The following is a 19,311-nucleotide window of genomic DNA, read 5'->3' as shown; positions in this document are numbered from 1 at the left end:
GATTGTTTTATTTGAGTCTTTTACTTTGTTTTGTACACCAGCTTCAAACAGCTGAAAATACAATATTTTTGGTTATAGAACATATTTAAGTGGTTTAGATGGTACAATTCTTTTTACACTGCACTTGCTCGTTTAGTCACAAACTGAAATTAGATAAATGTTAGCAACCAGAAAATATATATCTGCATAGTGCAGGTTGCCTACTCAATGTTTTTTTTTAAACAAAGTCAAATAAATACATTGATTCCTGGTTGTGTATGTGAGCATTTTAAATGTTTTATTTAGCCTTATTCAAATAAGTGACATTAAGTGTAGTGACTTTTATTAGAGACAGATATTTGTACATCACAGGTAGCCTATGTATTTTAATTGCTTGGAAACCCAACATTGAATTCTAGGTATGCAGAAATGAGCGTTTGAATCTCTACAAGCCAAAATGTTGAATAAAATAGTTTTTACGTACTTTACCGGTTGTCTGTGTGGTTGGTCCTTTTGGTGGAAGGAATGTGAGACAATATCCACAGGAAAGTAGAATTACATTCAGATTTCTATCACCTGAAGCGTGCGCAAAACCATGTAAACACGTGCACGAGCTCGGCAAGTAATGCATATATTTTTATCATGTGTGCATGCCGGTAAAGTACATTAAAATATAATTTTATTCAACATTCTGGCTTGTAGAGGTCGTGAGTATAAACTTTTCCTGATTCATATGCTAAATTCTGCCCGACCTAGAATGCAATGCAATTCAATGTCAAGGTTCCAGGCAAGTCTTAAGTGCAACACAGAAAGAGTTCAGACAAACTGCACATTATCCCTCCCCCAAAACTTTTTGGAGTTCTTATTCTTCATCCTCTATGAAAATATCCTGCCCATATATGGAAGGTATGAATGTTTCAAGTACATGTATGGAGAAATGTATGAATCACACGGTTTCTGATCTCCATTAACCTGCCATAATTTCTGACATATGTGGGAAAAGCTTACTTTAATTTTAATTCAAAAGACCACAATCCTTATTGTCCTTGAATTCAGTTTCTCCTTGACAGTTGACTCATAAGTGGTAATAAATCAGATACCATCACCTGGTAGGACTGTACATTTTAGTCATTTAGCAGACACATCCTTTGGTAAGACAAACCCTAAGAACCATTAAGACTACACTATACCAAAATAGGGTCGATTCAAAGGGTTTTTGTACTAATGATTTTTACCAATATCAATTTGCTACGTTATATGACTGGCAACTAATTATTTTTCACAATGCTCACAACCCTGTCATGTTCCCCATAGTGTACAAGACTTAAGCAAAACCTTCCAGTATCTTTTCTTCAAATATAAACATATTAGAACAGTGGGAATTCAAGCACAATGACATGAACAAGCTTCAACCAGAAGAACATAGGCAAATCTTCCTTAACATTTCCAAAACAGCCCTCAAGCAATCAAGTCTAAAACCAAAAATATTTTAACTAAGATTACCTCCTAAGATTACCTCCTAAGATTACCTCCTAACACGTTAGCATTTCCATATTGGAAAAAAAATAAGTATTTCAAACTTGTTACATACTGCTTGATTTCAGTTTTGAAAGAACTTGACGTACATTTTTTAAAAGAATGATACTAAGTGGAAAAAATGATACCAAGTTTAAAGAATGATACCAAGTGGAACGAGTCAATGCTTTTGATATATCATGATCACCAGGCCCCCTGTATGGTTCTGAAAATAACCCCCCTCCCTCTGAGGACAATATTGAGCAGATTGAAGACATTTTGTAAAGGAGGTTAATTCATTTCTTGATAAATAAAATCCCTTCAACAGGATCTTAAAAATGATAACGTCCTTCACTTCTTGAGCAGCTAGTCTTTTGGGTTTGCATCAATATTTGTCTTCCATGTGCAAAAAAAAAAAAACATTTTTATATTATATTTACATGATTATTTTTAAACCCAAATATACTCCTAGTTAAGATTGGTGATTAAATTACCCTCTCAAAATGGAACTAAATGGACCATCAATGTAATGGTCCTCATTTCAAAAATATTTCTTGTGTACATCATTACGCACAAATATCCATAGCATGTTGTCAGCCATGGCACGACATCACAGAAAGTAGGGGAATGATGATCTTCAATCAATAAGATACACATCATATGTCTACAGTATGCTGATACTTTGAACAGTTAAGCTGAGAAAGGTTTAAGCATGTGGGTGTGTGTGTGTTTAATTGCTGTGATCTGAAAGAAGCATAGCATTCTCCAACACTGACAGTCATTCATGCTTGGAACGAGGACCTGACGTGTCCACTATGCAAACACTCTATGAAGTTGATTAACATCATACAATGTTGACTATTGCCACAGCTTATCATTTGGTAAGACCTATATGGTTCTGGCTCTGTGATAAATAGTACACCCATCACCCCTTCAGCTAAACGTACACATACTGTAACGCTTGTTGAATATACCTGGTCTATGGCTGCATATTCAGCCTGTATTCCAATCAATGACTTCAAGGGTGAGTATACTGTTTAACAGGAATGGCTCCGCGATAGCAACTTGTGATATGTTTGCCATTTGTTAACACAGCAATGAAGGTGTTCTCCTGGAAAGAGTAGCCCACCTCATCCACCCCCCTTCAGTCTCCCCCTTTCCTATGCAAAAGCTAACAACCAGAAACAGACATGTTAAATTAATCTACAAACATACATACATACAGTAGCTATTTGATAGTCTAAATATCCCAAAGTCCGTGGGAATGTCTCTTTAGGTCATAACCAGGATATCTCCTGTCAACTTGGGCCAAATCTAAGAGAGGAAGAAGAGACAAGAGGTCAAGGCAGCAGAGGTTACACCCATGACACCACCCCAGCTCCTCCTCCTCCCTCTCTCCTCAGTAGCGGGTGGAGTACCAGTCATTGTCGGTCATCTGGACCAGTTCATTGACCACGTCCAGCAGGTTGTAGTTGTGTTTCTTCAGCAGCCGCTGGTTGAGCGGCCGGTCACCAAAGCCCATCTCCACCAACACCCCCATCATGGTGTCCTGGGTGGCTCCATCCACTGGGGGCTGCAGGAAGGACAGCATAGGGTTTAAAATACACCTAGATACTAACTTGACTCTGATAGTCAGTAATGACATGCTAAAGTAGCCGTACGGTGGTGGCATTCCAGTTCGATGTCTCAACCACCATGTTAATATGATATAGAAATCTTCTGAGATTGCAAAAAGGATGACCGTGAATGCCATCATTAACAGCACTGTAGGAAGTGAATGGAGGACTGACCTGCACTGGGCCAGGCTGCCCAGTGAACAGAGCCTTGTAGGCGGATGCTGCGACAGACAGGGCTCCTTTCACCAGGCCTCCAGTGATGCCTGGGTGCCTAGAAGGAACAAGACAGACAGAGAGGGCCAGGGATTGAGTCTTACTGACACCATTTTGTTTCTGGTTAGCTAACACTAACATCATTAAATTGAAGTTCCACTTTAACAATCTCTTTAACAAGAGATCTCGGAAAATATTAGCATCTGAACTGACTGAGTTGCACATCAGGGTCCCACCTAGGGTCTTCAGAGTTGTCTTCTGAGTCACCAGAAGCAGATGGGCTGTCTGGTTGGCTGTCTGGGTGCTTGGAACCTTTCAGACACAACCACAGAGATGACTGGTTGGTTATGTTCTGGGATAAGGATATACCGATATGCTCATATGGATAAGTTGTAGAGCTCTAGAGGAGAGTGTATAGAAGGTGCTCTTTGACAAGAATGACTCCAAGCAGACCTCTCCTCCATAGTCATTGATCTAGTGCTTAGTACTTGTGTTTGTTAGAACCAAGCAGACATTGTACATTCAATATTACCGCTGAATGATCAGACAGCAAGAAGGCACTGCAGCAAGCAGAAAACATTATTACTGTTAGGGCATTGTCGTCAGTTAGGCCCAACTGCCTTCATGTGACGAGCAAAAACACTTTGTTTCCTTTAGTTGCTGGAACTACTGTTCAGTATGTGACCGTGTGTGTTCCTTACCATCATCTGACTTTCCCTGCTGGTAGACCTCAGTCCTGTCCAGGGACTCTGCTGCTGCCTCGGTCTGATCATTGCTGTCTAGGCTGAAGACAACACCAACAATATACGTCTACATTTTGGAACATCTCAGCAATTTAGCACTGTCAAAATGTGTAATAGCACTGTAAACCTATTTCCAAGCACTGCTGGCCCAAGGTTTCTCACCTGGGTGTAAGAGCTGAGTTGAGCCGAGGGGGTGCCACCACCACAGGGGTTAGGGGCACGGCGTCCAAAGTCTGGGAGGTGCACAGCATATCGTTGGCGCTGCTGGAGCCTGAAACGGTCTCTTCTGCTTCATCTTGCTCCCCCTCGGGAGTGGTACGGCCCTGGCTGTCAGGGTCTGTGGGCGTGTCGGGGGCATCTCCAGGCTGGGAGAGGGCGGAGCTGTACATGGATTCTCCCAGCGGGCGGCTGGTGTCGAAGCAGTCAGGGAGGATGATGATGTAATCCTCGGATGAGGCCGAGGAGGAACGGCTGCGGGCTCCCCTGTTCCCCTCTGTCAACTCTCCTTTATCTTCGCCCTTGTCTTTGTCCCCTCTGGCGTCCATGCAGATGCTCTCGATGTCTGACTCCAGTCCCTCATCTGCAAACAGTCAAACTATTTAATTGTTGTTTTTTACCGGACAACAGGGCCCAGATTTGAGCTCAAGTGGTATTTATCAACCAATCAACTAATTGAAAACAGGTGGATAAGTTGGGCCAATCACCTGGCATCATCAGCTCTGGTATAGCCAGCTGGGGTGGTGCTAGGGCTGGGGCCACGGGGGATATGTCCCGGGTTTTCTCCGACCTCACCTCCAAACGCTTCTCAACACCTTTCCCTTTAAGAGAAGAGGAGGCGGAGCCCCCTTGGGCTGCTGGGCGGACCACTGTGAAGATCAGGGAAAGGAATTTTGGTTACACAATGTTATGGCCCTTAATCTGGTATTAACATAGGCTTCATATGGAACTAATTAATAAAAATCACCTTTGCCGGGGCAGTTCCCACGCAGGGGTGTGTGGTCTGGGGCCTCCTCCAGTGTGAGCGAGCGCATCACCGTCTCACACACAAACTGAGTCCCGCTCATATCCTCCTCTCCCTCCTCCTGGGCTGGAACCCGGCCCCCCTCCGCCCCTGGCACCAGGCCCTGAGATGGCTGGATGCTTGTGACTCCCTGGGCCTGATGGGCCTCTGCTTCCTCCTGGATCAACCGCAGGGTGGGCTTCTCCTGCAGGGGACCGTCATGGGGCAAAGGGGATATGCACGGGGTCATATCTGTGTGGAAGAGAGAGAATGAGATAGAAATTCAGAAAAAGAGACGGGGAGACCCTAAGTGCAGTCAACTGATTAAGAACACCCTGCAGATTTAGCATGTGAATAGCAATGGAAGGCTTACCTGCCGGGGTGTTGTTGGGCACGCTCTCTAGTTCCTGAACAATGTTGATGTCCAGCAGCTCAAAGGAGAGTAAGTCCTGGGCTGTGAGCAGGTCCACAGAGGGAATGTAGTATTCTCGTTCGCCTTGGTCCACTGACATGAGTGCTTGATCCCTAGAGGCTGCAGCACAAGACTTCCCACCCTTATCTGTGGAGAGGGTGTTCTTCCCCTGTAGAGCACCAGCAGATCAAAACAAATGTTACCCAGACAGAATACACACTTAACTGAGATTACTACCATCTTTTCCAGAGAACTACAGCATTGTATAGCAGTTTGGGACTGGCCACTGAGAACCAAAGTCAAGAGGGTGGGTGGACTTGCCTGTGGGGTGACGCAGGGCGACACCAGCACGCCATCTGCCATCATGGCTGCAGGGGCCAAGGGGTCCACCACAATGCTGCACCAGACGCGAGGGCCAAACTGCTCCCCACTGTGTGCCAGACGCCAGTGGGAGGTGTATGAGCCTTCTAGGGCCGGGGCGCATAGGGCCACGCTTACTACGCCCACCTGACCTGGATGCAGGAAAGGCACAGCCACCTCACGCCAGCGGTCACCCGACGCCACCGCCAGATTCCCCCACATGAACTTCAGCTGAGAAGGAGATGGGGGTAGAGGGGGGGGGACATAACATTGACAGTCTAACTCTCATCGTCGTGTCCTCTCTTTCTGCTAAGATTACTGTGGCTGTCAATGGTAACCTCAGATAATGTGCATATCCCAGGTGCATCCTCAGCCCATAATAGTACCTTGGTTTCAGAGCTCCAGCTCACGCTGCCAGTGTTTCTCATCTTCCAGTACTTGATGAACCTGGTGCCCGGGCGAAGACGAGTCCCATCAGGCAGGTTCTCGTCCAGAAACAGGGCCGTCATGGCTGGCACCACCAGAGGGCATGGCCGCTTGGGACGCCTGCGGGTCAAAGCCCCAAAATACACTATTAAACATCTCTCTCCAAAGCACAACTCCCTCTGTCCTTTCCCTCCATTTGACAGCAGTCTAACTAGAGACAAGACCTGTGCCTCTCACTGATTTGACCTCAAGATATACTGAATACCAAGCCTTGCAAGCAGTATCTACTTTCATCTAATTTTGGTGAACTGTCCCTTTAAGACATACTCCGGGCTGTTGGCCTGGGTGGCCCTGGGTTGGAGCAGGACGGGGGAGGAGCTCCCGTCTCCGGCGGCACTCCACTGCAGGCCCCTCCTTTCCATCTTCAGCTGCTTCCTGATCTCCTTTACCTCCGCCTTCAGCTGACGCTTCTCAGCCTTCAGACGCTGCTTCTCCGCCTTCCGGAAGCTCCGGTCCCCTCGCCGGTAGAACCTGGGGACGAGGTAGGGAAGGGAAGAGTGCAAGGGTTTCTGATTGGCCATCATAGGACAGATACAGTTCTGACAACTTTCTGATGACAATGATCATTGTAGGATTGAAAATTACAAATACAAAACAACCACCAAAATGGAGAGTAATTTCTCATATCAAACCGTAGCAGCCCCAAAAACAAGAATTAATTAACATTGGCACCCCATAAGCATTAAATGAGGTTCCAAAAACGGAACATATGTAACTGTTACAATATGTAATATTTTCTAACCCTGGTCTTACCTGCTGTGGTCTGGGGCTGGTGAGCCGTGCTCAGGGATGGAGAGGGGTGTTCTGGCTCTCACCAGGTTGTGGCTGGGGTCGTGGGAGAAGCTGCAGGGCTCACACAGTGTGCAGGACGTACACACACTGGGAAAAAGACACCAGACATTCAGGGAGCGGCACACCAAACAAAGGGCCTTCTGATTATTTTAAACTGATCTTCTTAGGTTTCGCATACTGAAGAAATGGAAATGACAACTGATCGAAGGAATTTGTTTGTTTTGGAGCAACACAATGTATGTTGGAGGCACTAAATTAAAAGTAAGTGGGAGTAGGCTATTTACAAAAACATGTAAGAAATATCTGATTACATTAGTGTTTATTTACCTTTACTCACATTTGAACTAATTCACATTTGTCAATGTCCTCCCTAGTCTCTCTCTGAGCCACTTCTCTTCTCCTCCTCCCCTTCTCACCTGCACTGGTATCCTCCCCCAGCGGTCTGGCCCCGGCAGCTGCTGCAGGCAGGTGTGGAACTAGGACCCCCAGGCAGGGTGGAGGAGGTCACCTCAGGGATCTGGGCCTCAGCCCCAATGGGCTTGTGGATGCAGCACTGGCCCGAGAACTCCCGACAGATCTTCTCCACTGCCTCCCTCACTACTTGGTCTTTGAACTGGATGACAAGAGTTTGGGTTACTGGTTAGCTAGTGAGTTTAATTTCAATCTATAAAAATATACACATACAACCATATAATGTCAAGGTTAAGTGGTATGATTCTAAATAGTACATTCATTGAAGATAAAACCGCAGTAATTTCCAAATCACCTCCTCACCTTCTCCATGTAAGATGTAAACCATGCTGGAGGCGTCTTATCTTCCTCTTTGGTCCCCTTTAGTTCTTTCATGATCACCTTGGAAACCAAAGTAGAAACACATTGGTGAGAAATCAGACAATTAAGTCATATTTATTTTAGGACACAATGATTTAAGTTTGGTCTTTACTTGTATTAAATGATTACCTAATGACACAAAAGCTCATTCAATTTGAAAGAATTCGCTTTATAAAGTAATAGTGCTGAGCAATAAGTACTTCCGAGGTCGATTAGATTATAAAAACAACATTAAATACACTATGCATTATGTGGGTTGAATGCTGTAACACAGACTAAAGCAATTCATAAAAATCCCATGAAGGTAGTGACTGCCCATTACTGCTTATCAACCATCATTTATTCACTGAACTTTAATAAAATATTTCAGTTGTTGTGTATATTACATTTGTTTTATTTGATTACTTTATTATTTCAAGTCATCTCTTCTCTATAGAGCTGCTGCCTATGCAGTCTGACAAAATCTAAAAATGTAGTTCTTGAAAGTAAATAAGGCATACTTTTATGACTGCTAAATAGATTGTGTATTTTCTGGCAGAGGTACCTCACGAAGCAACAGTTGCTCTCTATATCACCCCACGCAATGGATTATGGTCATTGTAGTTCATTACCACATTGTATGCGCTAAATTATGTCGAATATGGGCCATTCGGAATCTTCAACTCCCTTCTACATCACACAGTTCAGGCTGGATTTAATTTATCTCTAGAGAAACTGAGATGTGCGCATTGAGCGAAATGGAAGTGCGCAAACGAATGAAATGGAATTCAAATAAATATATATAACCTTTTTTTTTTGTACCTTTATTTAACTAGGAAAGTCAGTTAAGAACAAATTCTTATATTACAATGACGGCCTACCCCAGCCAAACCCTCCCCTAACCGGGACGACACTGGGCCAATTGTGCGCCGCCCTATGGGACTCACGATCACGGCCAGTTGTGATACAGCCCGGGATCGAACCTGGGTCTGTAGTAACACCTCTAGCACTGCGAGGCTGTGCCTTGGCCCGCTGCACCACTCAGTCCCTATAATTTAACCAACATCGGTCAATTAGTTGTTTAAAAACCGAAACATAACCAAAATGTTGGTTAATCGCTCAGCACTATTAGGTAGGAAGTATACAGCAGTGTGTATATCTATAGCTCTGTCCTTACCATGCCCTGTTCGGGGACAGCAGCCTGGACCTTCCGGCTCACCACCTGAGCCAGGGTTGGGCAGTGCTGTGGGGGACGGAACCCTCTCTTGGGCTCCCCTCCACTGGCCTTGGCCGGCACACGCGTGGGCTGACCCCTGGTCTCATACACATTCATGTGCAGCCGGTTCCCTTGCCTGGATGCACTCTGATGAAATAAACAGAGTAATGATGGTTAATCTATTGCTTTGTTACTTGAAGGCGTATTTTGGATCCTGCCTCAGGTAACAGTTCCACTTCACTTGAACCTTTTGTCATCATAAGGCCTAAGCAGGGACAGGAGTCAGATTTAAGTTACCACCTACCTTTAATGCCTCCTCATACTCCACTAGAAGAGGAAAAATATAATTATTGGACATGTTACATTGAACAACTAATATTATGTTTGATACAAAACATAACACAATATTATGTTTGGTGCTTTACTACTCACTTTGGCTGTTTATGGATACCTGAAACACAAAATGGAAAGGTATTGCAACAACATTGTAATAGCATTATATTACCATTCCCAACAAATTAACATTGCTGTAATTCTTTGCTCTCACTCACCTCCTCATTCTCCTCATCAAAATAAGTAACCTGTAGATTACACAGGCCAAAGGACCTTTTCACCTGTAGACAAAAGACACAATCTATAAACCAACCAGTGTATTACATGACTTACCAAGCTGTTTCTCAAACAAAGGACAGGCGCCTCCAAATGACATAAAAGTGATCATTTCAAGGAGAGCCAAAAAGCAATCATGTTATCACGGTTATATTTATGCTATGCCGTAGTATCCCATATTTGCTAATTGAATGAACAATCAGGGCTATGATGTAGCATATGATGCCTGAAAGGAAAATTGACTGATCTCCTTGAAGGCAATGCCATGGCAACATGGAGACACAATGGCAATTTCAATGAGGATGAACTCCGTCACTGGTGACTGGACAGTGGAGTGACAATGGAGTCTGAGCTTGCTGCTGCCAGGAGATTCAGAGGAAAACAGTCTCATAAGCTCTCCTTATTGGAAAACCAACAACTGGCATCCACCATTCACCTTGCACTCACTGAAATTAAGATTTCCCATTTTACTGTGGGAAGAGAGCGAATTCAGCCCACTGCAAGATATTTTATTGCCTTGCTTTGGAAAGTGACATCTTGGCATAAGGGGATGTTGTCAGAGGAGGAGGCTTGGCTAAAATGTTTATTTTGACATCATATGGCTGGGCTGTTAAACCCTGGTGTGAGAGACAGAAGCCTCAAGTGTCATAAGCCAGACTCGCCCTCAAATCAATACCCTCCACATACTGACGTCAAATAGAGTACAGTACTAACACGAACCAAGCTATCATAGGCGAGTAATATGTTATATTATTGTATTTATGAAAAGGAAATGAGAACCACAGAGAACTAGCAACATTAACTGTAGCATGCAGTGTAGCCATCCATCTCAATAGCCTGACTGTTGTCAATAAAGTGTCACTGGGGTAAATATGAATTAATCCAAAAATGATGCAACTGAATAATAGATGATAATGGGGCATTTTATTTTTTTTACCTTTATTTAACTAGGCAAGTCAGTTAAGAACAAATTATTATTTACAATGATGGCCTACCAAAAGGACTCCTGCGGGGATGGGGCTGGGATTATTTAATTGTTTTATTTTAAAATATAGGACAAAACACACATCACATCACGACGAGACAACACAACACTACATAAAGAGAGACCTAAGACAACATAGCATGTCAGCAACACATGACAACATAGCATGGTAGCAACACAACATGACAACATGGTAGCAGCATAAAACAGTACAAACATGATTGGGCACAGACAACAGCACAAAGGGCAAAAAGGTAGAGACAACAATACATCACGCAAAGCAGCCACAAACGTTAGTCAGATTGTCCATGAGTAGATAGGTTCTGCTTGTAGTCTATTTTGACAGCCACGGATTAAAGCGCTCCTATCAAGAATGTCACTGGTCTTCCTTACTGTTGTTGTTACCATTGACATGTCATATGTCATATGGAATGAACTGCAACAACAACAAAAATGCACTAAAGCTGGAGACTTACCTCCCTCACTAGCTTTAAGCACCAGCTGTCAGAGCAGCTCACAGATCACTGCACCTGTACATAGCCCATCCAATCAACCTCATCCCCATACAGTATTTATTTATTTTGCTCCTTTGCACCCCAGTATCTCCACTTGCACATTCATCTTCTGCACATTCTACCATTCCAGTGTTTAATTGCTATATTGTAATTACTTCGCCACCATGGCCTATTTATTGCCTTGCCTCTCTTATCCTACCTCATTTGCACATACTGTACATAGATTTTTCTACTGTATTACTACTGATTGTATGTTTGTTTATTCCGTGTGTAATCCCGTGTTGTTGTATGTGTCGAACTGCTTTGCTTTATCTTGGCCAGGTCGCAGTTGCAAATGAGAACTTGTTCTCAACTACCTGGTTAAATAAAGGTGAAATAAAAATGTTTACTCATCTACGTGGATGCCCTCTGCAGGGCAGGCAACAAATTAATGTCTAATGTATCTTCAGAAAAATGAAGGCCTATTGTAATATATACACTTTTATAAATAGCAGCGCCTCTTATTTTAGCATTGATCGATATTATGTTGTTGCGACTGGGATGTTGTTGTAGTACTGATATTCTGTTCGTTTAGATCGCTAGCTACTGTAACTACTAGCTAACATTAGGCCCTAAATTGTTCAATACTGGATTGTCATAGCTAGAACAATGTTCTCAACTAAAGGGTATCAATCATTTATACAAGGTATACAACATTTAGCAAATAAGCGGCCGACGATCGATGGTTGATAGCTTTAGTTTCAGTAAAGGTATGCCAAGATGAATGCTGCTATGAAAACACCAGCGTCGTTATAATTGCTTACCATGGCCTCCATTGACTCCCAACTCTTCGTCTCTGAACCTGACAGGAGAAAATTCTTCGCATTCCCCCTGAAATTCACCTTCAAATTGATGTAGAAGTCCATTGCTCCTTGTTTCTATGAATTAAAACATATCAAGGAAAACAAAAATGAATCACTATTGCCGAGATAAATACAGATAGTCTGCCTTTATGGTATGTGACTTATCCGGATGAGGCGTCTTTTCTGTTTACATCATCAGCTATGTAAACACACCCATATGATCACGTGACAGAAACGCATATTTGAATCAATGTTGCCCAAAAATAAACACGGACACACCGTTAATATAACACACGGACGTAACTTTTTTTAATCAATATATAATCTTGTATTTTAAAATAATCCACGAGAAAAATAGCTAGTGATACTTTTTTTTTGGTCCACGTGGTTGTTTTACGAGTCGCATCTTTTCTACGTCATAACTTGATTTCGAAGCAGTGTGCGGCAAAAGCAACAACGACCCACTTAAAACCGTTTTTGTTTTGTTTATATCAGCTAATTTGATTTGTTTCAAATTATGTCTTCAAAGGGCATTAAGGTAGACAATGACCTCAAAACAAAGGTAATGTTTTCACAATTACTTTGACGCAGAAATGGAATAATTGAGAATGCTTGCCAGGCCTAGCTAGGGAGGTTAGCTACATTTTGCTCATTGCTTATAGTAGCTAGCTACGTTATTAGCATCATATTATTAGCATCTATGAATGTTTTATTAGAGAATCTGAGCTCAGTCAAGTGGTGTTTGTTTATCTATCCTGTTGAGACCTGACAGTATCGATTTGTTTGTTTGTGTACAGTATCCCGCACCACGCACGAGGGCTGTCTTTTTCTGCAGAAACTTAGCTAGTACGTTTAGTAACTAAATATTTCCCACTTCATCTGCTATAACACTACCAGTTCTTGGGGAGAGCGATAACATTAGCATATGTACAGAATTAACTAGATAGGTCGCCTGCAAGCTACAGATAAAGACACGGAAAAACGAAAAAAAAAACGGGTGGTAAGAACAGCTGCTTCCATCAAATGGCACGTGGTGTTATTGGACTGTCATTCAACGTGCTTTTTCTTTATCATCACATGTCATAAGATGTGTTCGAAAAGTTATTATTATTATTTTCTCATAGGTTGACGCCTTCAGAGAGCGGATCACGGGTGAGGTGAGTATCAATATTATGTCAACATGTTCTTATTTTAGTTTTTTGATGGTCCTAGTCTTCTATTTCAGAAATTTGACCAACAACCACAAATAACTGTTAGGAGGCATCATGTATATACTGATGCTGGTGCACACGTGACCATTCATTAAAAAAAACTTTGTTCTTTACTAGGCTGAAAACCTGGTTGCAGACTTTTTCCCCAAAAAGTTGCTGGAACTTGACAGCTTTCTGAAGGTAATTCATATTCTATTAACAGGGATTGTATTGTTGTACATTTCTTTGTCAAAATAGAATCTAGGTTAATCCAGAGGCCCTTAAGTACTGTCACAGCTGACATGATGTGTTGTCAGCTGTGATGCGTTGTCCTGGCACCACCCTTGTTGTCCTGGATGTGTGGTGCCAGGACAACAACCTCTCCCTCATCAGCAAGGCAAAGGAGCTGATCATGGACTACATGAAAGGAGGGCCGAGCACGCCTCCATCGACGTGGCTGTAGTGTATGTAGCGGGTTGAGAGCCTGAAGTTCCTGTGTCCATATCACTAATTAACATGGTCCACACTAGAGCTGGGACAATAAACTGAAAATTATCAACACCAATCACAAGAATTTTGCTGATATCAATCATTACAATAAGTAGCCTATACTAGAGAAATTTTAAGTTAGATACATTTGCTAATATGGGTGATTGTTAATGGGACAGTTGATGGCTACAAACATCAAACCAGTAGTAGATAATAAAAAAAATAATCTGTAGTGCACATTGTTATAATTTATCGTTATTGCATCAATTCAGGCAATTTATTGTGCTATGGATTTTTGTCCATATCACCCAGCTCTACTCCACACGCCAACACATTTGTGAGGAAGGCATGACAACTCCTCTTCCCCATTTAGGAGGCTGAAAATATTTGGCATGGACCCTCTGATACTCAAAGTTCTACTGCTGCACTATTGAGAGCATATTGGCTGGCTGCTTCACTGCTTGGTATGGCAACGGCTTGGCATCCGACCGCAAGCACTGGGTCGTACGCACTACCTTTCAGTGCCTCGATACCAGGCGGTGTCAGAGGAAGGCCCTAAAAATTGTCAAGTACTCCAGCCACCCAAGTCAGACTGTTCTCTCAGCTACTGCATGGCAAGCGATACCAATGCACCAAGTCTGGAACCAACAGGACCCTGAACAGATTCTACCACCAAGCCATACGATTGTTAAATAGTTAACCAAATAGCTACCTGGACTATATGCATTGAACCTTTTGTACTCTTTTGACTCATCACATGCTACTGTTTATTATCTATCTTGTTGCCTAGTCACTTTACCCCAACATATGTACATATCTACCTCAATTACCTTGTACCCCTGCACATCGAGTTAGTATAGCCAAGTTATCATTATTCATTGTGTAATTATTCCACGCGATATTATTTTTCAATTTCTCTCTGCATTTTTGGGAAGGGCCCGTAAGCATTTCACTGTTAGTCCACACCTGTTGTTTACGACGCATGTGACAAATACTTTGATTTGATTTCTTCATCCTTTCCAGGAGCCCATTCTGAATGTCGCAGACCTGAAAGAGATCCACTCAGAGATAAACATCAAAGTACCAGACCCAATCATTCTCAACAATAGCCATGATGGAGTAGATGTGGTAAGTTCATGGATTCTCATTTGCATCAAATCAGTATCATGAAAGTGTATACATTCAATACCAAACATGATTTAGTCAATTACATGTTGAATTTTTTTATTTAACTAGGCAAGTCAGTTAAATAAGATTTATTTTTCTTACAATGGCAGCCTAGTGGGTTAACTGCCTTGTTCAGGGGCAAAATGACAGATTTTTACCTTGTCATCTCAAGGATTCAATCTAGCAACCTTTTGGTTAGTGGTCCAATGCTCTAACCACTAGACTACCTGCCGCCCCCATGGTTACAGATAACACCTGATTTAGCAAATCAGATCTTGATTGAAGACTATGAAAAGTAGAATCAGGTGTGTTACTGCTTGGCTGGAACAAAGACCTGCAACCACAGTTAGCAACCATTTGTTTATATTGGCGCTGCATAACAACTTCATTAGTCTGATTACAAGGGTATGTTCCACATCTGAAAAGAGTCTACCCTGAACAAAGTGGACACCAGTAGTCTCTCACTCACTTTAACATAACACTGTGAAAGAATGTTAATGAGACATAAACAGAATGGTTCATTGACTCTCAGCAGGTCACTGTGCTCAAAGCTCTTGACCATTACTGTTCGAGGTAGAAAAATGTGGAACCCCTTTGATCTAGGGAGACCTACCTGTAACAGAAGTAATGCCTATGTTAACCCGAGGTTAATGTTTATAGCAAAATTCCAGAAAACGGAAAATGGAAGATGGACTAGATGATGATAACTGTCAAGGTAAACCCTACTGCCTGTTGTCATGCCATTTAATACTTGCATCGTAAGTCTGATGGCATTGCTGTACTGTAAATACGCTTGTTGATATCTCTTAATGTCTGTCAATGCCGACTTATGCCAGAACCATTCATCTTCAATACATTTCTTGATAGAAGAGTAGACTACACTTGACTGATTTGCAGTATTCTATATTAGCTAGAAGCTGCTTGGATGTTTGACCTCTCAATCCCACATCTCTAGATGGCCCCAAGGTGTTTGCCATGCCAGGGGGGATGATAAAGAGCAACGGCCAGCTGGTGGACCTGATCGAAAGAGTCAAGCCAGAAATAAGAACCCTCATAGAGAAATGCAACACAGTATGTACCCACAAACACAGCCATTTTTCTTTGAGGGATTTATTTTATTGCTTTTTGAGGGCTCTCCCACTCTGAATTGCTTAGTGGAGATCTACTGTTAAGAAATGACTGTCTCATCTGTATGTCTCTCACTCTCAGGTCAAAATGTGGGTCCAGCTCTTAATCCCCAGAATAGAGGATGGTAACAACTTTGGTGTATCCATCCAGGTATTATACTTTCCCATCAGTATGAGTGCAGAGACATTCACATGTCTAGCTTCTGGTCTACTTTTCCAAACATGAACAAATCTCCAACACTAGGGGGCAGTACTTGCAGTCTTTTGCCTTTCTGTCAGATGATGCTGGCCTTGTTGTTTCTGTTTACAGGAGGAAACTGTTGCTGAGCTCAGGACTGTGGAAGGAGAGGCAGCCTCTTACCTGGACCAAATTTCCAGGTATGCCACAGTATACACTACCTTGTGTTTTTATTTACTTCACAAAAATCCCTTATGAATCTACAGCGGTTCCTTGGACTGTCTCAAACATTTGTTTTCAACAGGTATTACATCACCAGAGCGAAGCTAGTCTCAAAAATTACAAAGTACCCTCATGTGGTAAGTGTTAACTGCATACTGTTTACATCCACATCCAATCTGCTGCCCTGAGTCCTCTCGTTGTTGACCATCCATCTGTCTGCAGGAGGACTACCAGCGCACGGTGACTGAAATAGACGAGAAGGAATACATCAGCCTCAAGATCATTGTGTCAGAGCTGAGGAATCAATATGTGAGAAATACATGCACACTGTTCTGGCTCTGTTCAACCAAGTTGTATCAACTTTGTTGTTAGCCTGTCATGTTCTGGTGCAGATATTTGTTTACCGTAATAACCAAACCCCCATCTGCTTGCAGGTGACATTACATGACATGATCCTGAAAAACATAGAGAAGATCAAGAGGCCACGAAGCAGCAACAATGAAGCCCTCTACTGAACACTCCACTTATCCTCTTCTCACCAACTCCTAGTAACAGCCACATTGGCAACATTTAGATATATATTTTTTTCACTAATTAGTCTTTTGACCAATCAGATAAGCTTTGAATAGATATGATGTGATTGGTCAAAAGACCAATTAATTAGTGGAACAAAGCTCCAAATTGGGTTGCCTGTGTGAATGCAGCCATTGACTGTAACGGGGGCTTTGTTCTGGACTATTATCATCAATTCCCTCAAGGTGGACTTCAAAAGAACCTCCTTAGACATGTTCTGAAACATCCATGTTTCCAGGACTTGTGAGAAGGTTGTACCTTGATTATGGATTTTTCTCCATGTCGACCAATCAAGCGGGCTTGAACTGAACTCAAACATGGCCGGCCTCCACAAGGTTGGTAGGAGGTCAGATGAAACTTTTTGTGTCCTTGTCCATGTCTGTGTGCTTGTAGTGTATATGTCTTGTCTGGAAACTGTCATGGGAGTTTCACAGGTATACTTTGTCTGTTTTATCTTTAGTTTTGTTTTTAAGGAATTATTTTTACGATTCTGAAGTGCTTGGTGGTAACTAAAATTAGCTGTATGTGAGATTGTCAAGGTGAGTGTGTGGGAATGCTCAGTCTGCATTTTAGCCGTAGTGTAGCTTGCAGTCCTGTCAGTTATTTTTTTATTTAGTTTTACTTAAGGGACTACTCACAAGTACATTGTGAAGGACTATGTTCTGTTTCCAGCACAATATGTAATGCCCATCCACTCCCACTCTGATCTTGGGAGTTTCAATTGTGTTAAAAGCCAGATGATCTGTAATTTTCTCACATCCAGATGCTATGTGATGAGAGAAGTGTCTTTACTGTATCTCTCCCTTAATTGTAATTTTGTTTTAAGAATAAATATTTTTACTTAATACATCCTTGAGAGAATTACATGGTTTCTCACCTATTGTATATGCTGAAACTGTTGTCTCAAAGAGCTTGTGTATTTGAATTCAAGCCTTGCTGTGAAAATTATTAACCTCAGGATGAGGGGGCAAAATACTTCATCGCTAGGTTTCTATCTAATTTGCAACAGATATTCATACAAATGTGATCAAATCTGCATTAAAAGCCTTTCCCCACCAGAGGTGTTTCCATCAGACACTTTTTTTTTTTCTTACGTTTCCATGGCATTTTCCGCTCTACCGATAGTTTTGTCACGCAGTGTTGCGATAAATGGCGAATTTGCCCAATCTGGTTCGCATGGTCTCTAGACAAGTTTGCTGATAGTGTACACTGGATAGGTTAGGTTAAATGATAAGAACAAGAATGTGTTAATTGGCAGTTAAGCACCGATCATGTCACTAGCATACAAATTAAGACCCTCGATTTTATTGGAAAAGAGCATCAAGTTCATCACTGCACTTTCAGCACCCTGTAGTGTAGACAACTGCATGCTTTACCAAGTTGCAGTGGGAGGACCACACAACATGCAAATCTACCTCAACGTGATGAGTATTCTATCAAATTGCGTAAGAAATCATTTCCACCGCAATTTGTCGCACAATTAATTTTACCGACACAGAGCCCACTATGTCGTACAAAGAAATTGTGAACATTTACAAAATTATAAGGACACATCCTGTTTCTATCACACTTGTCGTGATGTATTTGTATACGGCAGGCCTTTACTCACATAAAAACTGTTGATGGATACATGGTTATAGGGTAACTTTAATCTACTACAGCAGTATTCAACCCAATTACCTACCCTAAGAGGTCTGGAGCCTGCTGGTTTTCTGTTCTACTTGATCATTAATTGCACCCACCTGGTGTCCCAGGTCTAAATCGGTCCCCGATTAGAGGGGAACAATGGAAGAAAAGGAAAAAAATAATTGGCATTGGCTTCGAGGTCCAGGGTTGAGTTTGAGGGCACTACACTATGCACTCGAGTAGTGGTGATATAGAGATAGGGAAGTGCACCCAAGAGGTAATGTATAACAGGCTAAATAATGGGAAATAATCTAGAATTGGCTGCTGGTTGGTCAAGGGCAGGGTTGTGTAGGTTACTTTCTAAATGTAATCTGTTAACCAATGTAATTTTGGGATTACCCAAACTCAGTAATGTAGTATGATTAATTTCAGTTTGGATTACTTTCCCCTTGAGGCATTAGAAGACGAAAAGGACACATCAAACACATTTGGTGTGTCATCATAGTGGTCTCTGACTTGTGGTTAGACACACTCGGGTGGATCAAATTTAAACTTGAGCATCGGTGTACACATCACGGACAAACTGAAATGGTCCACCCACACAGACAGTGTGGTGAAGAAGGCGTGACAGCGCCTCTTCAACCTC

At 42.3% G+C, this 19,311-nt stretch overlaps 2 protein-coding genes across 2 annotated transcripts; one reads left to right on the top strand and one right to left on the bottom strand.

Moving 5' to 3' along the window:
* Window positions 1-251: 251 nt before the first annotated feature.
* Window positions 252-12,530, bottom strand: LOC110538404 (next to BRCA1 gene 1 protein). Its single transcript, XM_021625206.3, has 19 exons — window positions 12,055-12,530; window positions 9,694-9,756; window positions 9,575-9,593; window positions 9,447-9,469; window positions 9,104-9,289; window positions 7,891-7,968; window positions 7,533-7,729; window positions 7,078-7,203; window positions 6,592-6,795; window positions 6,225-6,384; window positions 5,800-6,069; window positions 5,440-5,647; window positions 5,031-5,318; window positions 4,771-4,932; window positions 4,229-4,646; window positions 4,025-4,107; window positions 3,560-3,635; window positions 3,285-3,381; window positions 252-3,067 (listed from the first exon to the last, which is right to left on the bottom strand). Exons 1-19 carry the CDS (start codon window positions 12,154-12,156, stop codon window positions 2,894-2,896), a joined length of 2,934 nt encoding a protein of 977 aa, XP_021480881.3. The 5' UTR covers window positions 12,157-12,530; the 3' UTR covers window positions 252-2,893.
* Window positions 12,505-18,097, top strand: LOC110538407 (proteasome activator complex subunit 3). Its single transcript, XM_021625214.3, has 11 exons — window positions 12,505-12,655; window positions 13,218-13,250; window positions 13,422-13,484; window positions 14,796-14,900; window positions 15,600-15,654; window positions 15,895-16,010; window positions 16,149-16,217; window positions 16,377-16,444; window positions 16,549-16,603; window positions 16,689-16,775; window positions 16,901-18,097. The coding sequence occupies exons 1-11, from the start codon at window positions 12,611-12,613 to the stop codon at window positions 16,979-16,981; spliced, it is 777 nt and encodes a 258-aa protein (XP_021480889.2). The 5' UTR covers window positions 12,505-12,610; the 3' UTR covers window positions 16,982-18,097.
* Window positions 18,098-19,311: the final 1,214 nt, after the last annotated feature.

Source organism: Oncorhynchus mykiss, chromosome 12 (genome assembly GCF_057628025.1).
Source record: "Oncorhynchus mykiss isolate SJ-2025 chromosome 12, ASM5762802v1, whole genome shotgun sequence".
NCBI lineage: Eukaryota > Metazoa > Chordata > Actinopteri > Salmoniformes > Salmonidae > Oncorhynchus > Oncorhynchus mykiss.
Note: the sequence above shows the minus strand (reverse complement) of the source record. Positions and strands in the feature narration are given on the sequence as shown.

Excerpts from the sequence above, each read along its gene's own strand:
- LOC110538404 (XM_021625206.3), bottom strand. The coding sequence starts at position 12,156 with ATGGACTTCTACATCAATTTGAAGGTGAATTTCAGGGGGAATGCGAAG. Across the intron at positions 6,385-6,591 it reads ACCCAGGCCAACAGCCCGGA|GCGTCCCAAGCGGCCATGCC; the intron begins GTATGTCTTAAA and ends TTTGACCCGCAG. Across the intron at positions 6,070-6,224 it reads GCTGGAGCTCTGAAACCAAG|CTGAAGTTCATGTGGGGGAA; the intron begins GTACTATTATGG and ends TCTCCTTCTCAG.
- LOC110538407 (XM_021625214.3), top strand. The coding sequence starts at position 12,611 with ATGTCTTCAAAGGGCATTAAGGTAGACAATGACCTCAAAACAAAG. Across the intron at positions 16,604-16,688 it reads TTACAAAGTACCCTCATGTG|GAGGACTACCAGCGCACGGT; the intron begins GTAAGTGTTAAC and ends ATCTGTCTGCAG. Across the intron at positions 16,776-16,900 it reads CAGAGCTGAGGAATCAATAT|GTGACATTACATGACATGAT; the intron begins GTGAGAAATACA and ends ATCTGCTTGCAG.